Source organism: Anomaloglossus baeobatrachus, chromosome 5, assembly GCF_048569485.1.
Source record: "Anomaloglossus baeobatrachus isolate aAnoBae1 chromosome 5, aAnoBae1.hap1, whole genome shotgun sequence".
Lineage (NCBI taxonomy): Eukaryota > Metazoa > Chordata > Amphibia > Anura > Aromobatidae > Anomaloglossus > Anomaloglossus baeobatrachus.
The window spans coordinates 478,085,575-478,110,738 of record NC_134357.1 but is presented as its reverse complement, the minus strand read 5'-3'; the positions used below and the strand labels follow the sequence as shown (position 1 = coordinate 478,110,738).

Below are 25,164 nucleotides of genomic sequence, written 5' to 3'. Positions count from 1 at the left end.
CTTCCCCATCACCTGTGAGCGATATTTCTAAGAAGTAGAAGGAACCGCAGCAACTCAGTCACAGAATGGGGAACTCGTAATGTTACAGAGCGGGGGGTTGAGTTCTGAGGAGCAAAAGGAAGAAAAGTCACTACTGCTCTGCTGACCCCATAACTGCAGGGTTCAGACCTCCTCTGGTAACATCAGCACAAACACTGCGGCCGCCAGGAGCTTCATGGCAGTAGCCATACATTACCAAGCTGAATGCCGAGTGCCGGATGGAGCGGTGTAAAGCTGTCACTTCTGGACTCATGAGGAAATGTGTTCTGTCCAGTGACGGATCACACTTCCACATGGCTTCTCATGGATGAGTTTGGGTTTGGGGAATGCCCGGAGAACATTCCCTACCTGACTGCATTGTGCCCTCTGAAAACTTTGGTGGAGGTGTGACGCCCTGGAGAATCCAGGTAGTCACAAATAGGCCCCTGCATAACATCTTCCCACACTTAGGAAACATTCAGCCAACCATTAAACCCTAGTCACCCCCATTAGGGACAGATAGACACACCAGTGGGCGTGGCCAGGTGGTTGGTGCACACCCACCCAGGAGTTTAGACAGCCCAGGGCGGGAAAGTAGACAGTGAACTGTTTAAGTTCAAGTTGAGAGGAGCTGGGGCTAGGTGTAGTCCCAGCAGGAGAGAGAGAGTTCAAGTTGAACGGTGCTAGGCTAGGAGCCCTGGTAAGACTGGCTAGGAGGCAGACGGTGGTCTCCATCAGCAGGAGACGGGAAGACGGCTCAGTGGAACCGAGGTGGACCAGGCCAGGGTTTTAGCCCGCCAGTACCGACACGGGGAACAGACCCGGAAACCGTAGCACAAAGGGGGGTACTCGGACCCTGAAGCCAGAAACCAGAATCGACTGGAGCTGGTTAATTAACCGATTGAGGCCAGGACTAGAGGTTCTGTCTCACCCAAAGTCCCTCATAGAAGACAACAGCCCACCGATTCGGGATAAGAGGTCACCGCCAAGGCCCATAGATCCCACGGGCCAGCGTCTGCGGGCACGGCTCCTTAGGCCACATCGAGCCGGGAGCGGACTCCTACATTTTATACTGGGAAGTCTTTTCTAAGTAAACAGTGCAGGAAAAGGATAGAGACCACCAGCTGCGTGGGGGACCCTGGATACAGCCGGCCGTGGCACCGGCCACCACCACCTTGGTTTAACAGAGACTCGTGTGTTTGTTTCCACAGTGAGTACACCAACAACCTCTGCGGTCGTCATTTCCCCCTGCATTGGAGCCATCAGGTCCCGGGGCCACCAGCCCATGGAGGGGTTAACAGCTTGCTGCACAACATCTCCCCCGTGTGCCCTGCAACAGCAGCGGTGGTGTCCCACCTCACCACACACCGTGGGTGGCGTCACGAACTTAATACGCACATATACGTCCATTCCCCTTTTCACTCGGCGTGTCCACGAGGCCCCCGGGTCTGGACGCCCTCGAACCACCACCCCTGAAGGTCCGGACTCGAGCAGCGTCGGCTGCTGGCACAGGGCGGCACAGAGGAAGATAATCCTATGGAGATATTATTCAGAGTTCGGTCTCGGCTCTTTAGTTTCAGTGAAGGAAATTTTAATTATTCCGCACAAGACATTTTGCACAGTTGTATCTTCCAGCTTTGCGAGAACAAATTGGAGAAGATCCTTAGGCTACTTTCACACTTACATTTTTTTTGTATCAGTCACAATTTGTTTTGTGACTGGATGGATGTTGTAAAAGTGATGCAACAGATCCGTTAAAAAAACGGATCTGTCGTATGTTTTTTTTTTTGTCTGAAAGGTCATTTGGTAGTGAGAACCTGTGTGAAGCCATCCCAGGAGAGGAGAGGGCCCATGGGCTTCCATTATATCACACGACTGAAACTGATGCATCCATCGCACTCAGTTTTGTCCGTCGCACAGAAAAAAACGTTACATTCTGCGTTGCTTCTGTGACGCCCTGGCCTATCAGGTCGTCACAGGGTATTGTGCAATCTGCCCTTCTGTGCAATATCCACCTCCTCCTTGGTTACGGGTCCCCAACTGATGGTGTTGCCAAAACCAGCTAATCAAAATCCTAGGAACACTCTGCACCACACCCACCAGAGACACCAGTGGACGGCCTGAGTGGAATAGGGTTGTCCACTTGGGGGTGTTGGTAAGAGGAGGTCAGGAGTGTCAGGAGTAGGCCAGTGTAGTGTTGGAAGTGATGGAGAGAGGAGGTCAGGAGCTGGCCTCCTTGGAAGTAACTAGGTGGCAGATGGTGCTCTGGGCCTAGTAGGAGCTGGACCACCAATCGCAGGGGATCGTGACAAGGGGCACGGAAATGTCGAGAAGGACAGCCGGCGGCCTTGTACCATCACCAGGCTGGGACCAGGGCACGACGGGGTACGTGGACCCTAGGTCAGGAAGTAGCTTCAGGCAACCTGACAATTCACCCAACGAGAACGGAGCCTTCAAGATCCGCTCTCCACCCGCTCCAAAATCAGGGAACTAGTGCAACGAGGGGGATAGGACATTCCACCAAAATGGTCCAGAAAATCCCAAGTGTGAAACCTGAGAGCAAGCTCCCTCAGTTAGCCACACTGGGGAGCAGGACCCGACTAGTTTCAAGCTATAGGGGCCAACTAAGAGAACAAGGTGCCAAGGGAAAGGTCACAGATCAACAGGCAACACCAGTGGGAACGGGACCCAAACGTGCTCCCCTCGGCAGCAGCGGTGTCCAGAACTTTGGTTTACTAAGTTGTCGGTGTCAGCTTTATGGACTGAGTGAGTACGCAAGTGACCCTTTCCTCCCCAACGGCACGTCCCTGTAAACATCATGAGTCCCGGGGCATTCCCCTACCTGTGGAGGGGTTAAACACCTAGCTGCCCACTCCATTGCCATCGGGTACTCCCAGCTGCAGCGGTAGTACTCCACCTTACCACACACCACGGGTGGTGTCACGAACTTTAAACACACCATCCCCTGTAAATACCCCCTTCATTTGAGTGGCCGCACGACCCCCGGGTCCGGACGCCCCTCGAGCCACTGCAGATCCGGATCCGAGCAGCCCAGCTGCTGACGTGGGGACTGCACACCTCAAATTCCTGGCGTCACGAGCAGGACCCACTTACCTGGGTGACGTGCACCTTGAAGACCGAAAACCGCGAGTCAAGATCCCATTTCCCTCCAATTTCGCCATCTTCTGGCATCTTTTTGCGCCAAAGCGCCATCTTCCCCGTGAAAGGGCTCGAAGCAGAAGCCCTGCCCTTCGTCCTGAGTGTGAGGCCGGAACCGGAAGTTCCCAGAGGTCCGTCCTTAGAGACAGAGCACCCGGACTCTGCAACCCCGGCTGCGGAGCAGTCGGTTTCTCTGTTTACAATGGCGGAGGTGGAGCCTGAAGAGCTGCCGGTTCCACAAACGGCTGTTGGGGCCGCAAAAGTGCACCTACAGCCAGACCCAGCTAGGGAGCCGAAGCCAGACGCTGATGTTCCCTAATGGGAACAACAACACCCAAGGTTGAAACCAAAGATGACGAATCCAGATCAGAGGCAGCGGGAAATAGTTGCCCGTGCACAGAGGGAGAAGGAACACCTAAGGAAGGCCATCTTTCGCGTCAGAGGGCCGTAGCACAGGGGCCTCGTAGGGTAGTTCAACCCCGAGAAAGGATGGGGTTTCCTCTGTGAAGCGGATCTCTCCGAGGAGGTGTTCGTTGCACGGAGAGATATAGATCATCATCTCCCGAGAGACTACCCAGGCCGTAATCTGGAGTCGGGAGAGGTGGTTGGCTACATGCGGCATTGGAGTGAGCGGGACTAGTACACCTTTGATGTGAAGCGTCTCGCTATGGTTAACGAGCAGGTTGTGCCAGCCTCCGCTGTTAATCACCAGCCTCCCAGTCAGAGGTACCAGTAATGTCTAATGTGATAACATAATTGCTAGGTATCGGTGTTTCGTTTGTTCTTTTCATGTAGAGATTGTTAGAAAGTGAGTGTCTAATCAACAGGTTACAAGTTACCTGATTTGCGAGAAGATTTTCATAGAGTGTACACCCGGTACATGGACTTCGTTAAGTATATATAGTAAAACTGGACCACAGTCACAGGACTGGTTGTGACCAACACGAAATTGTGTTTTTGTAAATAGTTGCACCTCCTTTGCCCACCAGAGTTGTCTAATACAACGCCCAGGACCTTAACCTGGTCATGGACCCACAATAGGTTTGCAGGGGGTCAGGTTGTTTGGGTGGTGGGTTAATGGGATCCGGGACATTGGGACTGGACTGTTGCAGGAAGAAGCTGCAACGGAGCAGGTTGAGCCTCCGCTACTACTGAAACCGCTAGCGTTCCACCGTTGGAATGATGAATTCGCAAAGTATTGTGTAAATACTGTATTTTTCGCTTTATAAGACGCACTTTTGTTCCCCCAAATTTTGGGGGAAAGTAGGGGGTGCGTCTTATAATCCGAATATACGGGAGGGGGGGTGTATATATATACAGAGTCCAGTGGAGGTGCGGGCAGCTCTGGAGCTGTGCTGGGGGCAGGGAAAGCTGGGAGCGGCAGCGTTTTATCTCCTGCTCCCGCTCATATAATATGCACAGCCGCTGTCCATCAGAAGCGTGGTGCTGAAAATGCATCGCGCTGATGGGCTGGGGCAGCGGGGCATATTATATCTGCCTGTGCTTACCTTTGATCGCACAGGATCCCCCCTCCCCCTGTGTTAGATATGGCCTCCCGTGCTGCTGCCCATAGTAAAATAATAAACTCTTTACTCACCTCCTCCAGCGTGTCTGCCCGGTCTCCCTCCTGCTGCTGTGATTAGGCACGCAGAGATATCTCTCTGCTGTCCCGATCACATGACCTGCACTAGAACCAGGAAGTAGGAAGTGCAGGAGACAGGAGGAGACAGGACAGTGCTGCAGAAGGTAAGGAAAGAGTTTATTTTACTAAAAGCAGCAGCATGGGGGCGATATGTAACAGAGGGTGATGTGTGCCTGCCACAGTGGGCCTGTCTGCCTGCCACAGTGGGCCTGTCTGCCTGCCACAGTGGGCCTGTCTGCTGCCACAGTGGGCCTGTCTGCCTGCCACAGTGGGCCTGTCTGCCTTCCACAGTAGGCCTGTCTGCCTGCCACAGTGGGCCTGTGTGCCAGCCAGTGTGGGCCTGTGTGCCAGCCAGTGTGGGCCTGTGTGCCAGCCAGTGTGGGCCTGTGTGCCAGCCACAGGGGCCGTGTGCCAGCCATAGGGGAAATGTGGCTTCACTGGGGGACGTGTTCAATATAAGGTGGCCATATCCAGATTAAGGGGGCTAATTTTAGGATGAGGGGGCTATGAGGGACATATACCCTATATTATTTGTTAGACGGACACTGGCATTATAAGACGGACCCCATTTATTAAAAAATTCTCTATTCCTTCACCAAATTTGGGGGTGCGTCTTATAATCAGGTGCGTCTTATAAAGCGAAAAATACGGTAAAAATGTTTCTTTTAATATTTTCCATTTCTACAGTTTAAAATAAATAAATAAATAAACCTCTGATGTCCTGTAGCTCGGGTACGAGCTACGTTTAACCAAGGGGGAATGTGATGCCCTGGCCTATCATGTCGTCACAGTGTATTGTGCAATCTGCCCTTCTGCACAGTATCCACCTCCTCCTTGGTTACGGGTCCCTGACCTTTGGTGTTGCCAAGAACAAGCTAATCAAAATCCTAGGAACACTCTGCACCACACCCACCAGACACACCAGTGGACAGCCTGAAGGGAATAGGGTTGCCCACTTCGGGGAGTTGGTTAAGGGGAGGTCAGGAGTTTCAGGAGTCAGTGAGTTGAGCAGTGACTCTCAAGAGGAGAGGTCACAAGTGAGTTGTGAAGTGACTCTCGAGAGGAGAGGTCAGGAGCTGGGCTCCTTGAGACTACTAGGTGGCAGACATTGGTCTGGGCCTGGTAGGAGCTGGGGATCGTGACAAGGGGCACAGACTGTCGAGGAGGACAGCCGGCGGCCTTGTGCCATCACCGGGCAGTAGCCAGGGCACGACGGGGTACGTGGTACTAGGCCAGGAAGTAGCTTCAGGCGTCCTGGTAATTTACCCGACCAGGACGGAGCCTTCAAGATCCGTTCTCCACCCACTCCAAAATCGGGGTACTAGCGGAACGAGGGGGATAGGACTTTCCCACTACATAGTCCAGAAAATATCAAACGTGAACCATGAGAGCAAGCTCACCCAGTCAGCCATACTGGTGAGCGGGACCTGACTAGATTTATGCTAAATGGACCAGTTAGAAGAAAAGGTGCCAAGGAAAAGGTTACAGGCTAACAGGCAACACCAACGGGCACAGGATCCAGGCGTGCTCCCTCCAAGCGGCAGCAGTGTCAAAACTTTGGTTTACCACAGTTGTCGGTTTCAGCGTTATTGGACTGAGTACTTAGGTGACCCTTACCATCCCAACGGCACCTCCCCGTCACCCACATCGAGTCCCGGGGCATCCCCCCTACCTGTGGAGGGGTTAAACACCTGGCTGCCCACACCATCGCCACCGGGTACTCCCAACTGCAGCGGTGATACTCCACCTTACCACACACCACGGGTGGCGTCACAAACTTTCCACATCCTCCCTTGTAAATATTCTTCCCCCCTTTTATTCCGAGTGGCTGCGTGACCCCAACCCCCGGGTTCGGAGATCCCTCGAGCCACTGTGGATCCGGATCCGAGCAGCAGCGGCAGGCTGCTGACGCGGGGGCGGCACAGCACCAATTCTCTCAATTCTCTGGAATGCACTACCCAGGACAATACTAATAACTCCCCATAACCACAGTTTTAAGCGAGCCCTAAAAAATGTATTTCTTAAGACTGGCCTATCATCTCACCTCATTTATCTAACTATTTATCTAACTATTTCTGTTTTGCCCTTACAAACTTTTCCTCCAAATCTTGTTCCTCATATCATCTGTTTACACCCTCCATTTACTTACATAGCTCTCTGTATCTGTACTTGTACAAATAATCTCCTGTAGCGTAATGTGGAGGGAGCACAAACTTTTTGCAACCATATAGTCTATGTACATACAGTGCCTTGCAAAAGTATTCGGCCCCTTTGAATTTTCCAACCTCTTCCCACATTTCAGGCTTCAAACATAAAGATAAAAATTGTAATGTTATGGTGAAGAATCAACAACAAATGGGTCACAATTGATCAAAAATGTGAGACCACACAATGGACTAATTACTATCCACAATAATTGTATTTGACAATTACAGACAAGTTAAAAAGGAAGTGCAGAATGCACAACTCCTCATTCTTATAACATAGAAAAAGAGGACATGAGAACCTCACTACGTTGGGACCAGGACCAAAAAGTAATAAATACTATGTCTGGGGGATATGGGGTAGTAAACCCAAACTATATCAGAGTGTATTCACTTTTATTCCCAGGCACGTATAATCAAATTACCCCTTGCCTTAAACACGGCGTGAATTATAAGAACAGTCCCTCAGCATGCCGGTACTCATGTATCCCTAGCATGCAAAAGGTCAGTAGTATCATAGGTTATATACCAAATGTTCAGGCAAAAGGGGAGCTGGTCCATGCCCAAAGTCCGTTTCGGGTTACCTTTTTCAAGGGCCACCGCACACTGTGGGTCACAATTGTGAAGTTGAATGAAATGTATTGCTTATTTTAAACTTTTATAAAAAATAATAAATTGAAAATTGGGACGTGCAATATTATTCGTCCCCTTTAAGTTAATACTTTGTAGCACCACCTTTTGCTGCGATTACAGCTGCAATTCGCTTGGGGTATGTCTATCAGTTTTGCACACCGAGAGACTGAAATTCTTGCCCATTCTTCCTTTGCAAATAGCTCGAGCTGAGTGAGGTTGAATGGAGAGCGTTTGTGAACAGCAGTTTTCAGCTCTTTCCACAGATTCTCGATTGGATTCAGGTCTGGATTTTAATTTGGTCATTCTAACACCTGGATACGTTTATTTGTGAACCATTCCATTGTAGATTTTGCTTTATGTTTGAGATCATTGTCATGTTGGAAGACAAATCTCCATCCCAGTCTCAGGTCTTTTGCAGACTCCAACAGGTTTTCTTCAAGAATGGTCCTGTATTTGGCTCCATCCATCTTCCCATCAATTTTAACCATTTTCCTTGTTCTTGCTGAATAGAAGCAGGCCCAAACCATGATGCTGCCACCACCATGTTTGACAGTGGGGATGGTGTGTTCAAGGTGATCAGCTGTGTTGCTTTTACGCCAAACATATCATTTGGCATTGTGCCCAAAAAGTTTGATTTTGGTTTCATCTGACCAGAGCACCTTCTTCCACATGTTTGGTTGTCTCCCAGGTGGCTTGTGGCAAACATTAAACGACACTTTTTATGGATATCTTTGAGAAATGGCTTTCTTCTTGCCACTCTTTCATAAAAGCCAGATTTGTGCAGTGTACGACTGATTGTTGTCCTATGGACAGACTCTCCCACCTCAGCTATAGATCTCTGCAGTTCATCCAGAATGATCATGGGCCTCTTGGCTGCATCTCTGATCAGTCTTCAGTTGTTTGAGATGAAAGTTTGGATGGACGGTCAGGTTTTGGTAGATTTGTAGTGGTATGATACTCCTATTTCAATATAATCGCTTGCACAGTGCTTCTTGGGATGTTTAAAGTTGTGGAAATCTTTTTGTAACCAAATCCGGCTTTAAACTTCTCCACAACAGTATCACGGACCTGCCTGTTGTGTTCCTTGATCTTCATGATGCTCTCTGTGCTTTAAACAGAACATTGAGACTATCACAGAGCAGGTGAATTTATACAGAGACTAGATTACACACAGGTGGCTTATATTTATCATCATCAGTCATTTAGGACAACATTGGATCATTCAGAGATCCTCAATGAACTTCTTGGGTGATTTTGCTGCACTGAAAGTAAAGGGGCTGAATAATATTGCACGCCCCACTTTTCAGTTTTTTATTTTTTACAAAAGTTTAACATAAGCAATAAATTTCGTTCAACTTCACAATTTCACAAGATGATTTCAGGGAATTAGGTTGTAAGCTTAAAGCATGGACCTCCAAGGTGGTATTTTCGGAAATACTACCTGTGCCACGAGCCACACTAGAGAGGCAAAGGGAGATCAGGGAGGTTAACAGGTGGCTCAGGAATTGGTGTAGAAAAGAGGGTTTTGGGTTCCTGGAGAATTGGGCCGACTTTTCAGTTGGCTACAGATTCTATGCTAGGGATGGGCTGCATCTTAATGGGGAGGGTGCAGCTCTGCTGGGGCAGAAAATGGCTAGAAGGTTGGAGGAGTGTTTAAACTAGGAATGGGGGGCGAGGGTATTCACTTTATAGAAGGGGAATGTAGTGCAGATAGTGACCAGGGCACAAGTAATGAAATTGAGGGTGGTACGGGGGGGAAGGGTTAGGACAGTTAATACAGTAAGCAGGAATACAGGTACAGAGTCATACGTAACGTGCATGTACACTAATGCCCGAAGCCTCACAAATAAGGTGGAGGAATTAGAATTAATATTGTTGGAAGAAAATTATGATATAGTGGGGATATCAGAGAAATGGCTGGATGAGAGCTATGACTGGGCTGTTAATTTACAGGGTTATAGCCTATTCAGGAATGACCGTACAAATAAGCGAGGGGGAGGTGTGTGTCTATATGTAAAATCATCCTTAAAACCCATCCTGCGTGACAAAATATGTGAGGGTACTGAGAATGTAGAGTCCCTATGGGTGGAGATAAGGGGAGGGAGAATGAATAATAAAATACTGATAGGGGTGTGTTATAAGATGCCGAATATTATGGAAGAGGTTGAGAATCTCATCATAAAGCAAATTGATAAAGCAGCGATTCTCGGAGAGGTAATTATTATGGGGGACTTTAACTATCCTGATATAAATTGGGGAACAGAAACTTGCAGTTCCAGCAAAGGAAATAGATTTTTGATAACAATGAAAGATAATTACCTTTCACAAATGGTACATGACCCCACAAGAGGGGGAGCACTACTAGACCTTGTACTAACCAATAGGCCAGACCGCATATCAAATATACAAGTTGGGGGTTACTTGGGGAATAGTGATCACAAAATAATAAGTTTTCATGTATTCTTTAGTAAGATGTATAGTAGAGGGGCTACAAGGACACTAAACTTCAGGAAAGCAAATTTTAAACGGTTGAGAGATGATCTTAGTGCAATAAACTGGGATGATGTACTAAGTAATAAAAGTGCACAAAGCAAATGGGAGACTTTTATGAGCATCCTGAATAGGGCTTGTGCAGAAAATATACCCTATGGGAACAAACATGCTAGAAATAGGAAGAAACCCCTATGGCTAAATAGAGCTGTAAGGGAAGCAATAAAAGAAAAACAGAAAGCCTTAAAAGAATTAAAGAGGGTAGGTAGTGATGAGGCATTATATAATTATAGAAAATTAAATAAAATATGTAAAAAGCAAATTAAGTTAGCTAAGTTTGAGACCGAGAGACTCCTTGCAAGAGAAAGTAAAAATAATCCTAAAATATTCTTTAACTTCAGTAAAAAACTGAAAAGCGATAGTGTTGGCCCCCTTAAAAATATTCTTGGTGAAATGGTGGAAGGGGATGAGGGTAAAGCCAACCTGCTGAATGACTTTTTTTCTACGGTTTTTATACAAGAAAATGCCATGGCAGATGACATGACCAGTGATGCCATAAATTCACCCTTGAATATTACCTGCTTAACCCAGCAGGAAGTACGCCGCCGCCTCGAAATCACTAAGGTTGACAAATCTCCGGGCCCGGATGGCATACACCCCAGAGTACTACAGGAATTGAGTTCTGTGATAGATAGACCATTATTTTTAATCTTCACAGAATCCTTAATAACAGGGTCAGTGCCGCAGGACTGGCGCATAGCAAATGTGGTGCCAATATTCAAAAAGGGGACAAAAACTGAGCCGGGAAATTATAGGCCGGTAAGTTTAACCTCTACGGTTGGTAAAATCCTTGAGGGGTTCTTGAGAGATGCTATACTGGAGTATCTCAAGAAAAATAACCTTATGACAGAGTATCAACATGGGTTTACGAGGGATCGATCCTGTCAAACTAATTTGATCAGCTTCTATGAAAAGGTAAGTTCAAGCCTGGACCAGGGAAATGCAGTGGATGTTGTGTATATGGACTTTTCAAAAGCTTTTGATACGGTGCCACACAAAAGGTTGGTACATAAAATGAGAATAATGGGGATAGGGGAAAATATGTGTAACTGGGTTAAAAACTGGCTCAGTGATAGGAAACAAAGGGTGGTTATTAATGGTACGTACTCGGACTGGGTCTCAGTTCATAGTGGGGTACCACAGGGGTCAGTATTGGGCCCGCTTCTTTTCAACATATTTATTAATGACCTTGTTGGGGGCATGCGGAGTAGAATTTCAATATTTGCAGATGATACTAAACTCTGCAGGGTAATCAATACAGAGGAGGATAAGTTTATATTACAGGGAGATTTATGTAAATTGGAGGATTGGGCTGAGAAGTGGCAATTGAAGTTTAATGTAGATAAATGTAAGGTCATGCACTTGGGTAGAGGAAATAAAATGTATGATTATGTACTTAATTGTAGAACACTGGGTAAAACAGGCACAGAAAAAGACTTGGGTGTATGGGTGGATGGTAAACTTCACTTTAGTGGACAGTGTCAGGCAACTGCTGCCAGGGCTAATAAAATAATGGGATGTATTAAAAGAGGTATAAGTGTTCATGAAAAAAATATAGTTCTACCTCTGTACAAGTCACTAGTGCGACCGCACTTAGAATACTGTGTACAATTCTGGTCACCGATATATAAGAAGGACATAGCTGAACTGGAGAGGGTGCAGAGAAGAGCGACCAAGATTATTAGAGGAATGGGTGGGCTGCAATACCAAGACAGGTTATTAAACTTGGGGTTATTTAGTCTGGAAAAACGAAGGCTTAGGGGGGATCTAATCACAATGTATAAATATATGAGGGGACAGTACAGAGACCTTTCCAAAGATCTTTTTACACCTAGGCCTGCGACTGGAACACGGGGGCATCCGCTACGTCTTGAGGAAAGAAGGTTTAATCATAATCACAGACGAGGATTCTTTACTGTACGAGCAGTGAGATTATGGAACTCTCTGCCGCATGGTGTTGTAATGAGTGATTCACTACTAACATTTAAGCAGAGCCTGGACGCCTTTCTTGAAAAATGTAATATTACCAGTTATGTATATTAGGTTTTATGACAGGGTGTTGATCCAGGGAACTAGTCTGATTGCCGGATGTGGAGTCAGGAAGGAAATTTTTTCCCCATTGGAACTTGTTTGTCACATTGGGGTTTTTTTTTTTTTTTGCCTTCCTCTGGATCAACATGTTAGGCTACGGGTTGAACTAGATGGACTTAGAGTCTCCCTTCAACCTTAAAAACTATGATACTATGATACTATGAATTGTGTCCCACTTGTTGTTGATTCTTCACCATAACATTCAAATTTTTATTTTTATGTTTAAAACCTAAAATGTGGGAAAAGGTTGAAAAATTCAAGGGGGCCAAATACTTTCGCAAGGCACTTGTACATGGTGAAAATAAAATCTGTACAAAGCAGTGTCTTCATTTTTTTACTTTCCCTAAAAAAACTTTTGCAAAGTTTGCCGAACTTTTAATGACAAGTTAGTTAAAAACTTAAAACAATGTATTTTTATTCCAGGATACATAAAGTTAAGAAGACATTCATCGACTCGGATAAAAAGGTTGAGGCTTTGAGAGGTGAGTTCAAGTCATGTAATATTCATTTTTTGTGTTCCTGTGAAGATTTTGCAAGTCAAAAGTTTAGGCTATCCAGATGTTTTTGTCTGATTCATCATTGGCAACGTTTCGAAAAATCACTAAATTTCTTGCACATGTACTCCATTCCCCCTGGAGTGATTCTACCATATGTACGCCAGATATTTTGGCACAATTTTTGCAAAAAGTCTAAAAATAAAAGGTCAGATGAAAAGATTGACTGTTTTTGACTTTCTGGAACATTCATGGACCATGTGCCCAAAAACGTCAACAAATACCACAAGACAAAAATGAAAAGAGTCAAATGATGGATCATGGCCAAATAGTTCAGTCAGCTGTGGATTTGGGCAGGAAAATTCCTAGGGTAGAAAAGGCTCTAAATTATCAGATGGTAATTAAACTTTCCTTTTTTCCTCCCTCACAGGTCTAAACTTAAATATATATGAAGGGCAAATTACGGCTTTGCTTGGACACAGCGGGGCAGGAAAAACAACACTTCTTAATGTTTTATGTGGGATCTGTCCAGCGACCGGTGGTAAGATGTCCCATAACGTCACAAGACTTTATGTGTATAACATAGACGGTGGAATATATATTAAACCACTTCATTACCAGGCAATTTTTCATTTTTCCACGACCTTTTTTCCGGGATCCATAACTTTTTTCCATTGACATAGCTAATACAAGGGCATGTTTTTTTTATTTGATAGAAGACGTAGTTTTGAATTATACCATTGGTTTGGTTCTTACAGTGTTAATTTTGGGATAGAAAATGACCAGGTAAAATAACTCCCCAGGTTAGGGTGATTACGGCGATTCCAAACTTGTAAAGGTATTTGCGCGGGTGACTAGTGGACACAGGGAGACCTTTGCTGGCCCTAAGACTGGGGCCCCTGTGCTCACCCTCACCTCAGAGGTACCCTTAATGGTAGGATGGTCTGTACCCCTGATCTGGAACTGTCTCCTGTCCGGCCCTGATCTATTCACACCACACCCCCAACCCAAGGGTGGGCTAGACATAAAGTAATAAACCTCCCACAAGACAATGACAAGGGGGTAAAAATGAAACTCACGCACACTTACACAATTATCCACAGAGGGGAGACAAAAAGACACTGGAGGGGGTAACCCAAAGGGGAAGAAGAAAGTCACACCAAGGAACTTTCAAACAGTGCAAACAAAGCACTGGTCACCAAAGGAATATCTCCACGGACGCTGCGATATGGCAACAGATAAGCAGATGCTATCTTCGGCGGTAACTCAGAAAACTCCGCAGACGAAAGTAGGAGACCAGCTGAATTGATCGCGGCATTTAAGTGGTTGAACAGCCATGATTGGAACTAGCTATCACCTGCTTTGGGCAAAGATAGCTTAGCTTCAGAACCCATTTCATAACCCTCAACTGATAAAACAAACCCTCGGTTAAAGGGTGTGTAGACTTTTGCAAACATTTTTTATTACTTTAAGTGTATTCAAATTTTTGCAAAAGAAAAAAAATGTAAATCAAAAATACCCGATCTTTTGTGAACAGATCCTATGCAGATGTCATGACTTTAGATCTCTCCACAGGTTCGGTCTCTTTGTATAACTATGATATATCGGATATGGAGCATCTGAAAGAGATAAAGAAGAGACTTGGCTTCTGCCCACAGTTTGATGTGAAGTTTGACCCTTTAACAGTAAAAGAAAATCTGAAAGTATTTGCCATAATAAAGGGCATCCCAGCCATGCAAGTGAACGAAGAGGTAACGTAACACCCCAGCTATATGACCCTAAATATGAAATATTGACTCCCTCCTCTATTAATACCGAACACCTCTCTGCACACATGACCCATTTTCACACAAGTCCACAACTAATTTAGCTCTCCGGGCATGCTGGGAGTTCACTGACTTCAATAATAATCTACCACCACTATCCTCTGCATCAATGTCTGTAATGGGGGCTACTAGGACAGATTGATTACCTGTTCCATAATTCATATATTTAATCAAAATGTTTAACACATTTTTTTTTCCACCAGGTCCAAAAAATTATCTCCGATCTGCACATAAAAAACATTGAAAATGTGGAGACCAGTAAACTAAGTGGAGGACAGAAGAGGAAATTGTCACTGGGGATCGCCCTGCTGGGTGACCCGCAGGTAAGGCTTACATGGGTAGATCTCTGCCCTTAATGAGTGACGACACAGCAAAATATTGACGATATATCGACGATCTAACTAGTCGATCTGCACTTGAAGACCCTTTCTATTCCAGTTCATACAAACTTGCTTATTATTAGCCCCTACAGCAGGCATACTGTCAGGGAGCCATTCACTGGTTGCTTAAGATGTTCTACCCCACCACTTAGCTTTTTGGCCACAAAAGGATATTAGCCAAATTACAAGCTCTGCTGATGCCACGTTTATATGGGCAAGCCATCAGAAACAACTGTTTGTTTTTTAATTCTGGTCTATTACCGTCCGAAAAATGGGAATTAGGTGTCATATAAATGTTCCTATTGGGCTGGTTTTTGGATTGGTCAACCATCTGATTACCTTAAGGGTGTAATTAAGCCGGGTGCTGAATTTACAGACGGGCACTGTGACGTCATGGACTCTGAGTGCCTAGCATGGGTTAACTTTCTTAACATTCAGCCAGACATGAAGACAGTTTGTTTGTAGATGGGGAATAATCCCTCATTGTTCTACAAGTCTCTTGGGAGTTTAGTATTGAAGTTTTTGTTGACTCATGTAATTGTTTTGGCCACTGAAGGCCAGACACCCAGATAACTCAATTATGCGAACTTCCCATTGTATTACTAAGTGAATTGCTAGATGTGATGTAACTTACCTGTCCCACCCTTGTCTCTGGATATTTGAATATAGCTTGAAATTCATCCAATAAGAGAAGCAACCTTGTACAACCAATCCGATAAGGGCACAGTATATACTAAGAGAAGGCTATGGCTATAAAAGGGTACTTCTTGGAGTCACCAGTTGATGGATGTTGCATGATCCAGTTTAAGCTCTTAGGAGCTGGCTAGAGGATCAGAACCAGGATGCCTTGTGGACTCAGTCTAGGGACTTTGTCTCCGACTAGAGGATCACTTGGCTACAATCTAGAGACTCCGATTCCGATTGGAGACCATACCATAGTCTAGGGATTTCGACTCCGTCTGCCAGGATTATATTATATCATCATACCAAAGACTATTTAAGGAAGAAACCCAGGTTGGGACAATTTGGTCACCTGGCTACAGACTTTGCTGTGCTCAGTAAGCTTCCTACGCTTGCCACTATTCTTTTCTCGGAGTAGCTGGCCCTAGAAACCCCGATGCACAAACAATCTAATCCCTGGTGAGCCAGCGGAAGGGTGAGACCCTGTTGCCTGTTACATTTGTGTGTGCTGCTGGTTATGTGCTATGTGCCGTTAATTGTTTGGGGATCTAATAAAGTCTTAATATTGTGATTCCCTCACCCTGTGTTGTCTGAGTAGTGTTCCGCCCACGGTTAAGGAGGTCAGGTGTTCAGTTGGGATGAGCCCTGGGCCATGCTGTCTTTCTAAAGGCTGCTGGGCCAGTGGACGAGAGCACCCACTGACCCCCGTCTCTCCACAATTGGTGGCAGCGATGGGACACTACTCAGCCTGGTTTATCCAGGGGAGCTGCGGAGGACTGGTGTTCGTGGACACCGTCTAGGGCTCAACAACCAGGGAGGCACATAAGCATACCTAGCAGGCCATAAGGGAGGCATTTAGGTTTCGGACGCTGCCATGTCCAACCCCACCAGCTCAGCCATGGGACAAGGATCAGAGAGGAGTTACAACCGCAGCAGTAAATGGATGCTACAGGATCTGTGCCAGATGCGAAAGATTGACTACAGGAATGCTGACACTCGGTCGGACTTGATCCAGAAATTAGTCCATTGGGATGCCCAGAATGATGCAGAGAATGATGAGGATCCCGCCGACATTGACTCAGAGGATTTAAACTATGTGCCGCATCATAGATCTAGTGACAATCGGGAATCAACTTGGTCCCAAATGGCCCGAGCCACAGCATTGTTGGCTGCATTGGGGCCTAAATCCTCAAGAGAAGAGAGGGCTTGGGTTCTGGAATTTGTTTATGGGGTTCCAGCTGCCGTATTGCTAACACCAGCCACTTGAGAAGGATGGCCCCGCTACCCAGCAGAAGCTGCACCAAAACAAAGGTCTACAAACAGGGCCTGTGACTTGCCCAATCTACGGCGCTGTTATACATGTGGGCGCCTTGGACATATAGATAAAGATTGTCTCCAAAACCGAGGCCCCATGCTTGGAGCCCATCTGCCAGCTCAGCCGGACAAGGTCTGTGACATACAGAGCCAAGGACTGCGAGACACTGGTTCCTCCATTACCCGGGTAAGCCCAGTTTTTGTTTCCCCAGAAGACCATTTACCAGATTCCCAATTATCCATCTCCCTGGCTGAGGGCCAGCGCTCGGACATCCCTCTGGCATGTGTGCAGTTGGACCTAAGGACCGGCCAGGGAGAGGTCGAAGTGGAGCTTATGTACACCGTCCCCACGTCAGTTATTTTGGGAAATGACCAGGGAGAGGTTGATGTGAGACTTGTGGACAGCCTCCCCACACCTGGTATTTTGGGTACCAACCAGGAAGCGATCGATGTGGGACTTGTGAACAGCCTCCTAATACCTGATATTTTGGGAAATAACCAGGAAGCGGTCAAGGTGGAGCTTATGGACAGCCTCCCCACACCTGTTGTTTTGGGGACTAACCAAGAGGAAGTTGATGTAGGGCTCATGGATGGTCTCCCCACTTCTGTTGTTTCGGGGACTAGCCAGAAGGAAGTTGAAGTGGGGTTCATGGATGGCCCCACCAAGCCTGTTGTTTCGGATACCACCCAGAGGGAAGTGGAAGTGGGGCTTGTGGATTACCTGCTCACACCAGTTATTTTGGAGTATGACCTAGGGCAAGGACTATCCAGCCAGTTTGTAGCAGCCATCACCAACTTCCAAGCCAAGCAAGACCCTGATGTGGATCTTTCTAACATCTTTTCCAAGGATAATTCACATTCCCAGTCTCCATCATCCACTTCTGAGCCAACAACCATGATTAAGCCTAACCAGACTGTGGCTATTGACTGGGGGAAGATTGATAGTAAGAAATTTATGCAAGCCCAACTCACGGACCCCACCTTAGTGCTTGTCCACAATATGGCTGCTCAACCTGGGGGAGGTAATCAGGGGGAGGTGTATAGATGCGAGCCTCTGCTGCTGACCTCACCATTAAAAAGGACAATGCCGTCAAGAGGAGAAGGGTGATCGGAAGCCCATCCTATCTGGCTAATATTAAGAAGGGGGAGGAATGTGACTACATGGACTCTGAGTGCCTAGCATGGGTTAACTTTCTTAACATTCAGCCAGACATGAAGACAGTTTGTTTGTAGATGGGGGATAATCCCTCATTGTTCTACAAGACTCTTGGGAGTTTAGTATTGAAGTTTTTGTTGACTCATGTAATTGTTTTGGCCACTGAAGGCCAGACACCCAGATAACTCAATTATGCGAACTTCCCATTGTATTACTAAGTGAATTGCTAGATGTGATGTAACTTACCTGTCCCACCCTTGTCTCTGGATATTTGAATATAGCTTGAAATTCATCCAATAAGAGAAGCAACCTTGTACAACCAATCCGATAAGGGCACAGTATATACTAAGGGATGGCTATAAAAGGGTACTTCTTGGAGTCACCAGTTTATGGATGTTGCATGATCCAGTCTAAGCTCTTAGGAGCTGGCTAGGGGATCAGAACCAGGATGCCTTGTGGACTCGGTCTAGGGACTTTGGCTCCGACTAGAGGATCACTTGGCTACATGGCTTCAATCTAGGGACTCCGATTAGAGACCATACCGCAGTCTAGGGATTTCGACTCTGTCTGCCAGGATTATATTATATCATCATACCAAAGACTACTTAAGGAAGAAACCCAGGTTGGGACAATTTGCTCACCTGGCTACAGACTTTGCTGTGCTCAGTAAGCTTCCTACGCTTGCCACTATTCTTTTCTCAAACTGTAGGAGGGGAAAAAAGCGCAATAGGGTCTTACCCGGTATGAGGGTAGACAGACAAGACAGAAAAACACTCACCTGATGAGGTTGTGCCAGTCACAACCCCTTATGATAGCCTATGAGTGCCTGATGGTTTAGCTGCAGCCCCGGGAAGGATATTTATAATATACAGGTAGAAGAGAAGACCGGGTTTATGCCGCGCTAGAAACCACTGATGCGTGTAGATTAAAAGATTTCCTTTTATTTTACAGTTCTACGCATTTCAGAGACATCTGTCTCCTTCCTCAGGAAAATAAATCATCTTTTCTTTTCCTGAGGAAGGAGACGGATGTCTCTGAAACGCGTAGAACTGTAAAATAAAAAGAAATCTTTTAATCTACACGCATCAGTGGTTTCTAGTGCGGCATAAACCCGGTCTTCTCTTCTACCTGTATATTACAACTATTCTAATCCCTGGTGAGCCAGCGGAAGGGTGATACTCTGTTGCCTGTTACATTTGTGTGTTGCTGGTTATCTGCTATGTGCCGTTAATTGTTTGGGGATCCAATAAAGTCTTAATATTGTGATTCCCTCACCCTGTGTTGTCTGAGTAGTGTTCCGCCCATGGTTAAGGAGGTCAGGTGTTCAGTTGGGATGAGCCCTGGGCCATGCTGTCTTTCTAAAGGCTGCTGGGCCAGTGGACGAGAGCACCCACTGACCCCCGTCTCTCCATAATTGGTGGCAGCGATGAGACACTACTCAGCCTGGTTTATCCAGGGGAGCTGCGGAGGACTGGTGTTCGTGGACACCGTCTAGGGCTCAACAACCAGGGAGGCACATAAGCATACCTAGCAGGCCATAAGGGAGGCATTTAGGTTTCGGACGCTGCCATGTCCAACCCCACCAGCTCAGCCATGGGACAAGGATCAGAGAGGAGTTACAACCGCAGCAGTAAATGGATGCTACAGGATCTGTGCCAGATGCGAAAGATTGACTACAGGAATGCTGACACTCGGTCGGACTTGATCCAGAAATTAGTCCATTGGGATGCCCAGAATGATGCAGAGAACGATGAGGATCCCGCCGACATTGACTCAGAGGATTTAAACTATGTGCCGCATCATAGATCTAGTGACAATCGGGAATCAACTTGGTCCCAAATGGCCCGAGCCACAGCATTGTTGGCTGCATTGGGGCCTAAATCCTCAAGAGAAGAGAGGGCTTGGGTTCTGGAATTTGTTTATGGGGTTCCAGCTGCCGTATTGCTAACACCAGCCACTTGAGAAGGATGGCCCCGCTACCCAGCAGAAGCTGCACCAAAACAAAGGTCTACAAACAGGGCCTGTGACTTGCCCAATCTACGGCGCTGTTATACATGTGGGCGCCTTGGACATATAGATAAAGATTGTCTCCAAAACCGAGGCCCCATGCTTGGAGCCCATCTGCCAGCTCAGCCGGACAAGGTCTGTGACATACAGAGCCAAGGACTGCGAGACACTGGTTCCTCCATTACCCGGGTAAGCCCAGTTTTTGTTTCCCCAGAAGACCATTTACCAGATTCCCAATTATCCATCTCCCTGGCTGAGGGCCAGCGCTCGGACATCCCTCTGGCATGTGTGCAGTTGGACCTAAGGACCGGCCAGGGAGAGGTCGAAGTGGAGCTTATGTACACCGTCCCCACGTCAGTTATTTTGGGAAATGACCAGGGAGAGGTTGATGTGAGACTTGTGGACAGCCTCCCCACACCTGGTATTTTGGGTACCAACCAGGAAGCGATCGATGTGGGACTTGTGAACAGCCTCCTAATACCTGATATTTTGGGAAATAACCAGGAAGCGGTCAAGGTGGAGCTTATGGACAGCCTCCCCACACCTGTTGTTTTGGGGACTAACCAAGAGGAAGTTGATGTAGGGCTCATGGATGGTCTCCCCACTTCTGTTGTTTCGGGGACTAGCCAGAAGGAAGTTGAAGTGGGGTTCATGGATGGCCCCACCAAGCCTGTTGTTTCGGATACCACCCAGAGGGAAGTGGAAGTGGGGCTTGTGGATTACCTGCTCACACCAGTTATTTTGGAGTATGACCTAGGGCAAGGACTATCCAGCCAGTTTGTAGCAGCCATCACCAACTTCCAAGCCAAGCAAGACCCTGATGTGGATCTTTCTAACATCTTTTCCAAGGATAATTCACATTCCCAGTCTCCATCATCCACTTCTGAGCCAACAACCATGATTAAGCCTAACCAGACTGTGGCTATTGACTGGGGGAAGATTGATAGTAAGAAATTTATGCAAGCCCAACTCACGGACCCCACCTTAGTGCTTGTCCACAATATGGCTGCTCAACCTGGGGGAGGTAATCAGGGGGAGGTGTATAGATGCGAGCCTCTGCTGATGACCTCACCATTAAAAAGGACAATGCCGTCAAGAGGAGAAGGGTGATCGGAAGCCCATCCTATCTGGCTAATATTAAGAAGGGGGAGGAATGTGACTACATGGACTCTGAGTGCCTAGCATGGGTTAACTTTCTTAACATTCAGCCAGACATGAAGACAGTTTGTTTGTAGATGGGGGATAATCCCTCATTGTTCTACAAGACTCTTGGGAGTTTAGTATTGAAGTTTTTGTTGACTCATGTAATTGTTTTGGCCACTGAAGGCCAGACACCCAGATAACTCAATTATGCGAACTTCCCATTGTATTACTAAGTGAATTGCTAGATGTGCTGTAACTTACCTGTCCCACCCTTGTCTCTGGATATTTGAATATAGCTTGAAATTCATCCAATAAGAGAAGCAACCTTGTACAACCAATCCGATAAGGGCACAGTATATACTAAGGGATGGCTATGGCTATAAAAGGGTACTTCTTGGAGTCACCAGTTTATGGATGTTGCATGATCCAGTCTAAGCTCTTAGGAGCTGGCTAGGGGATCAGAACCAGGATGCCTTGTGGACTCGGTCTAGGGACTTTGGCTCCGACTAGAGGATCACTTGGCTACATGGCTTCAATCTAGGGACTCCGATTCCGATTAGAGACCATACCGCAGTCTAGGGATTTCGACTCTGTCTGCCAGGATTATATTATATCATCATACCAAAGACTACTTAAGGAAGAAACCCAGGTTGGGACAATTTGCTCACCTGGCTACAGACTTTGCTGTGCTCAGTAAGCTTCCTACGCTTGCCACTATTCTTTTCTCAAACTGTAGGAGGGGAAAAAAGCGCAATAGGGTCTTACCCGGTATGAGGGTAGACAGACAAGACAGAAAAACACTCACCTGATGAGGTTGTGCCAGTCACAACCCCTTATGATAGCCTATGAGTGCCTGATGGTTTAGCTGCAGCCCCGGGAAGGATATTTATAATATACAGGTAGAAGAGAAGACCGGGTTTATGCCGCGCTAGAAACCACTGATGCGTGTAGATTAAAAGATTTCCTTTTATTTTACAGTTCTACGCATTTCAGAGACATCTGTCTCCTTCCTCAGGAAAATAAATCATCTTTTCTTTTCCTGAGGAAGGAGACGGATGTCTCTGAAACGCGTAGAACTGTAAAATAAAAAGAAATCTTTTAATCTACACGCATCAGTGGTTTCTAGTGCGGCATAAACCCGGTCTTCTCTTCTACCTGTATATTACAACTATTCTAATCCCTGGTGAGCCAGCGGAAGGGTGATACTCTGTTGCCTGTTACATTTGTGTGTGTTGCTGGTTATCTGCTATGTGCCGTTAATTGTTTGGGGATCCAATAAAGTCTTAATATTGTGATTCCCTCACCCTGTGTTGTCTGAGTAGTGTTCCGCCCATGGTTAAGGAGGTCAGGCGTTCAGTTGGGATGAGCCCTGGGCCATGCTGCCTTTCTAAAGGTGGCCGGGCCAGCGGACGAGAGCACCCACTGACCCCTGTGTCTCCACAGGCACGACTATTGTGGCGCCCTGGACAAGCCAGGACGTCACAGGTACTACAACAACACACCCCACACCCTGGCTGGGCACACCGAAGTCAAACAAAAATCCTTGTTGCCTCCCTCCAGGGGCTGATGTCCACACCAGGGGGTGGAGCCAGGCAGTTGGCCCCACCCACCGAGGAGTTCACAGTCCTGGAGGCGGGAAAAGGAGGGCAGTTGAGTTTTGAGTTTGAGGAGTGAAGAAGTGAAGTGGCAGTGGAGGAGACTGACCGTGTCCGGGTGCGTGGCCCGGGCACATACAGCAAGTTTGGCAGACGGTGGTGACCGTCTGCAGGAGAGGCTGATCGACATAAACCGTAAGGACCGGGGATGGGCGGTGGCCCGCCGGTAGCTGATCAGGGAGCGAAGAGAAGCCAGCACCATTTGGCAGGGCTTACGGACCACGACCAGGCTAGGAGTCGCCGTAAAACCGGTCAAATCCGTTAGCGAAGGGAACCTCTGGGATTTCCCAGCAGTCAAGACCCGATTAAAGGCAACAGCTCAAACCGTGAAGGGGAATACAGTCATCGCCAAGGCTACAGTTCCCAGGGCCAGAGCCTGCGGGCAAAAGGGAGCTCCCTCAGCCTCCATCTAAGCTGGGGAGCGGTTTACCGGTGGGAAGCCATTGGAACCGTGAAAACAACACAGGTGCAGGGAAAGGCAGTCACCGCCAACCTACCGGGAGAAGAACAACCGCAGCCGTCTGTGGGACCTGTCCATCCAGCCGTTTGTTTTACCAGAGACTTTGCATTCATCATTGGCTGAGTGAGTACCACTGTGCCGTGCGGCACCGCGCTGCCCCCGCGACCCTGCACCTCACCAGGCCCCGTAACCCGCCTGCCATCCTTCCCTCACCGGGCCCCGGGACAACCAACCCCCCTACCCACGGAGGGGAGAAAACAACATCCAAGCTGCTCACTGTCACCGCTCCCGGGATCCCCGTCCAGAGCAGCGGTGGTGCCACAACCTCACCACAACCGTGGGTGGCGTCACGGACAATATCCCTAAACCAAACCACCCCCTTTCACTCACGGGTGAGGAGCGCCGCTCGAGTCCCCGGGATCCGGCCCACCGCTCGAGCCACCGAGCGAGCAGCAGCAGCAGCCGGACCCGAGCAGTGGATGAGCGCAGCATCCCCTCCCCACCCGCGACACTATCTCTACATAGTCGATCTCCACTCCGTAACATTGGTTGACGCACCTCTTCAGATGGCAATCCTGGTATTATAAGGGGTTAATGACAACTGTGATTTGTGAGAACATCTGTAACCAATCACAGACACTGTCAGAGAGGGTGGGTGGGGAAAGCAGTAAATATTCATGAGTTCTAATGAGCGGGCTTGGAAACAGTGTGACAGCCCCGCGTACACTTGGTAGGTATAATTGTCCTGCTTTAATACCTGTTTTACTTCCTTTTGCAGCCTCCTGGCCCTTACTAACATTATTTTATAACATTTAAGATTGGGTCCCTTAGACTTATATGGAGTTCGGGTCAAGTCTGGTCCAAAACCGGACTTTTTTTTTTTAAGGCTGCCCAGGCCCACCAAACGCAAATATCTGTAGGTTCCCCATCTCTGGCCCCGATCACTCCCGGGTTCACTTTACTACAGCTTAAAACTTGACTGACTTTGCAGCATGACACCACACTCTTCACAAACACATTGTACACACAGAATAAACTAAGGAAAATTAACAATCAGAAAATAAATAAATAGAGTGAGAATGAGTCCTGGTGGGAAGGAAAAGCCTCACACCTCAAAGGGCCAATCTATCTTGTAAGGAGATTACCAGAATGGCCATTAGTCATTTTCAACCCTCTTACTATCAGTGTAATTCAACAGCAAATTTCGGTGTAAAGGATTGGACATCTTTGATCTCAATATGCCTGATTCTTTGGCTCTGATGGTAGATAAACCACCGCCAAAGGTGAAGTCAATAAGCACCATCAGCCATATTATGGTGGAGTTGGAAGAAATTGCTCCCTTTTGGCAATCAGGCATGGCCGCTCATACTGTCATTTTATGGAGAACAGAAAGAACCTCAATTTTTAATTTACAAGGGCAGCAGCCTTAAAACTTTCTTCCAGGTCCCCACAAAGATTACACCTGATGCTTGAAAATAAAGAGTCATTATTGAAGGCTAACCTTCCAAAAATTGGGGAGGGGTAGTATTTACATTGTTAATGGTGCAAGGATTAAATAGGAATTTATTATCATTTATTACAGATTTTGCTCTTGGATGAGCCCACCGCAGGATTGGACCCGTGTTCTCGCCATTACATTTGGGCACTCTTGAAAGAACGCAAAGCTAATCGGGTGACCATGTTCAGTACCCAGTTTATGGATGAGGCAGATATACTTGCTGGTAAGCAAAGCCAGTCCTTTATAAGGATCT

The 25,164-nt window shown here is 47.1% G+C and overlaps 1 protein-coding gene across 1 annotated transcript in view; it reads left to right on the top strand.

Annotated features, from left to right (window-relative positions):
- LOC142311865 (cholesterol transporter ABCA5-like) overlaps positions 1-25,164 on the top strand; it is a 310,836-nt gene that overhangs the window by 141,527 nt on the left and 144,145 nt on the right. Inside the window, exons 11-15 of the mRNA XM_075350670.1 lie at positions 12,721-12,779; positions 13,222-13,332; positions 14,367-14,542; positions 14,821-14,940; positions 24,996-25,134. Coding sequence (XP_075206785.1) covers positions 12,721-12,779; positions 13,222-13,332; positions 14,367-14,542; positions 14,821-14,940; positions 24,996-25,134 — 605 coding nt within the window. The remainder of the gene's footprint in view (positions 1-12,720; positions 12,780-13,221; positions 13,333-14,366; positions 14,543-14,820; positions 14,941-24,995; positions 25,135-25,164) is intronic.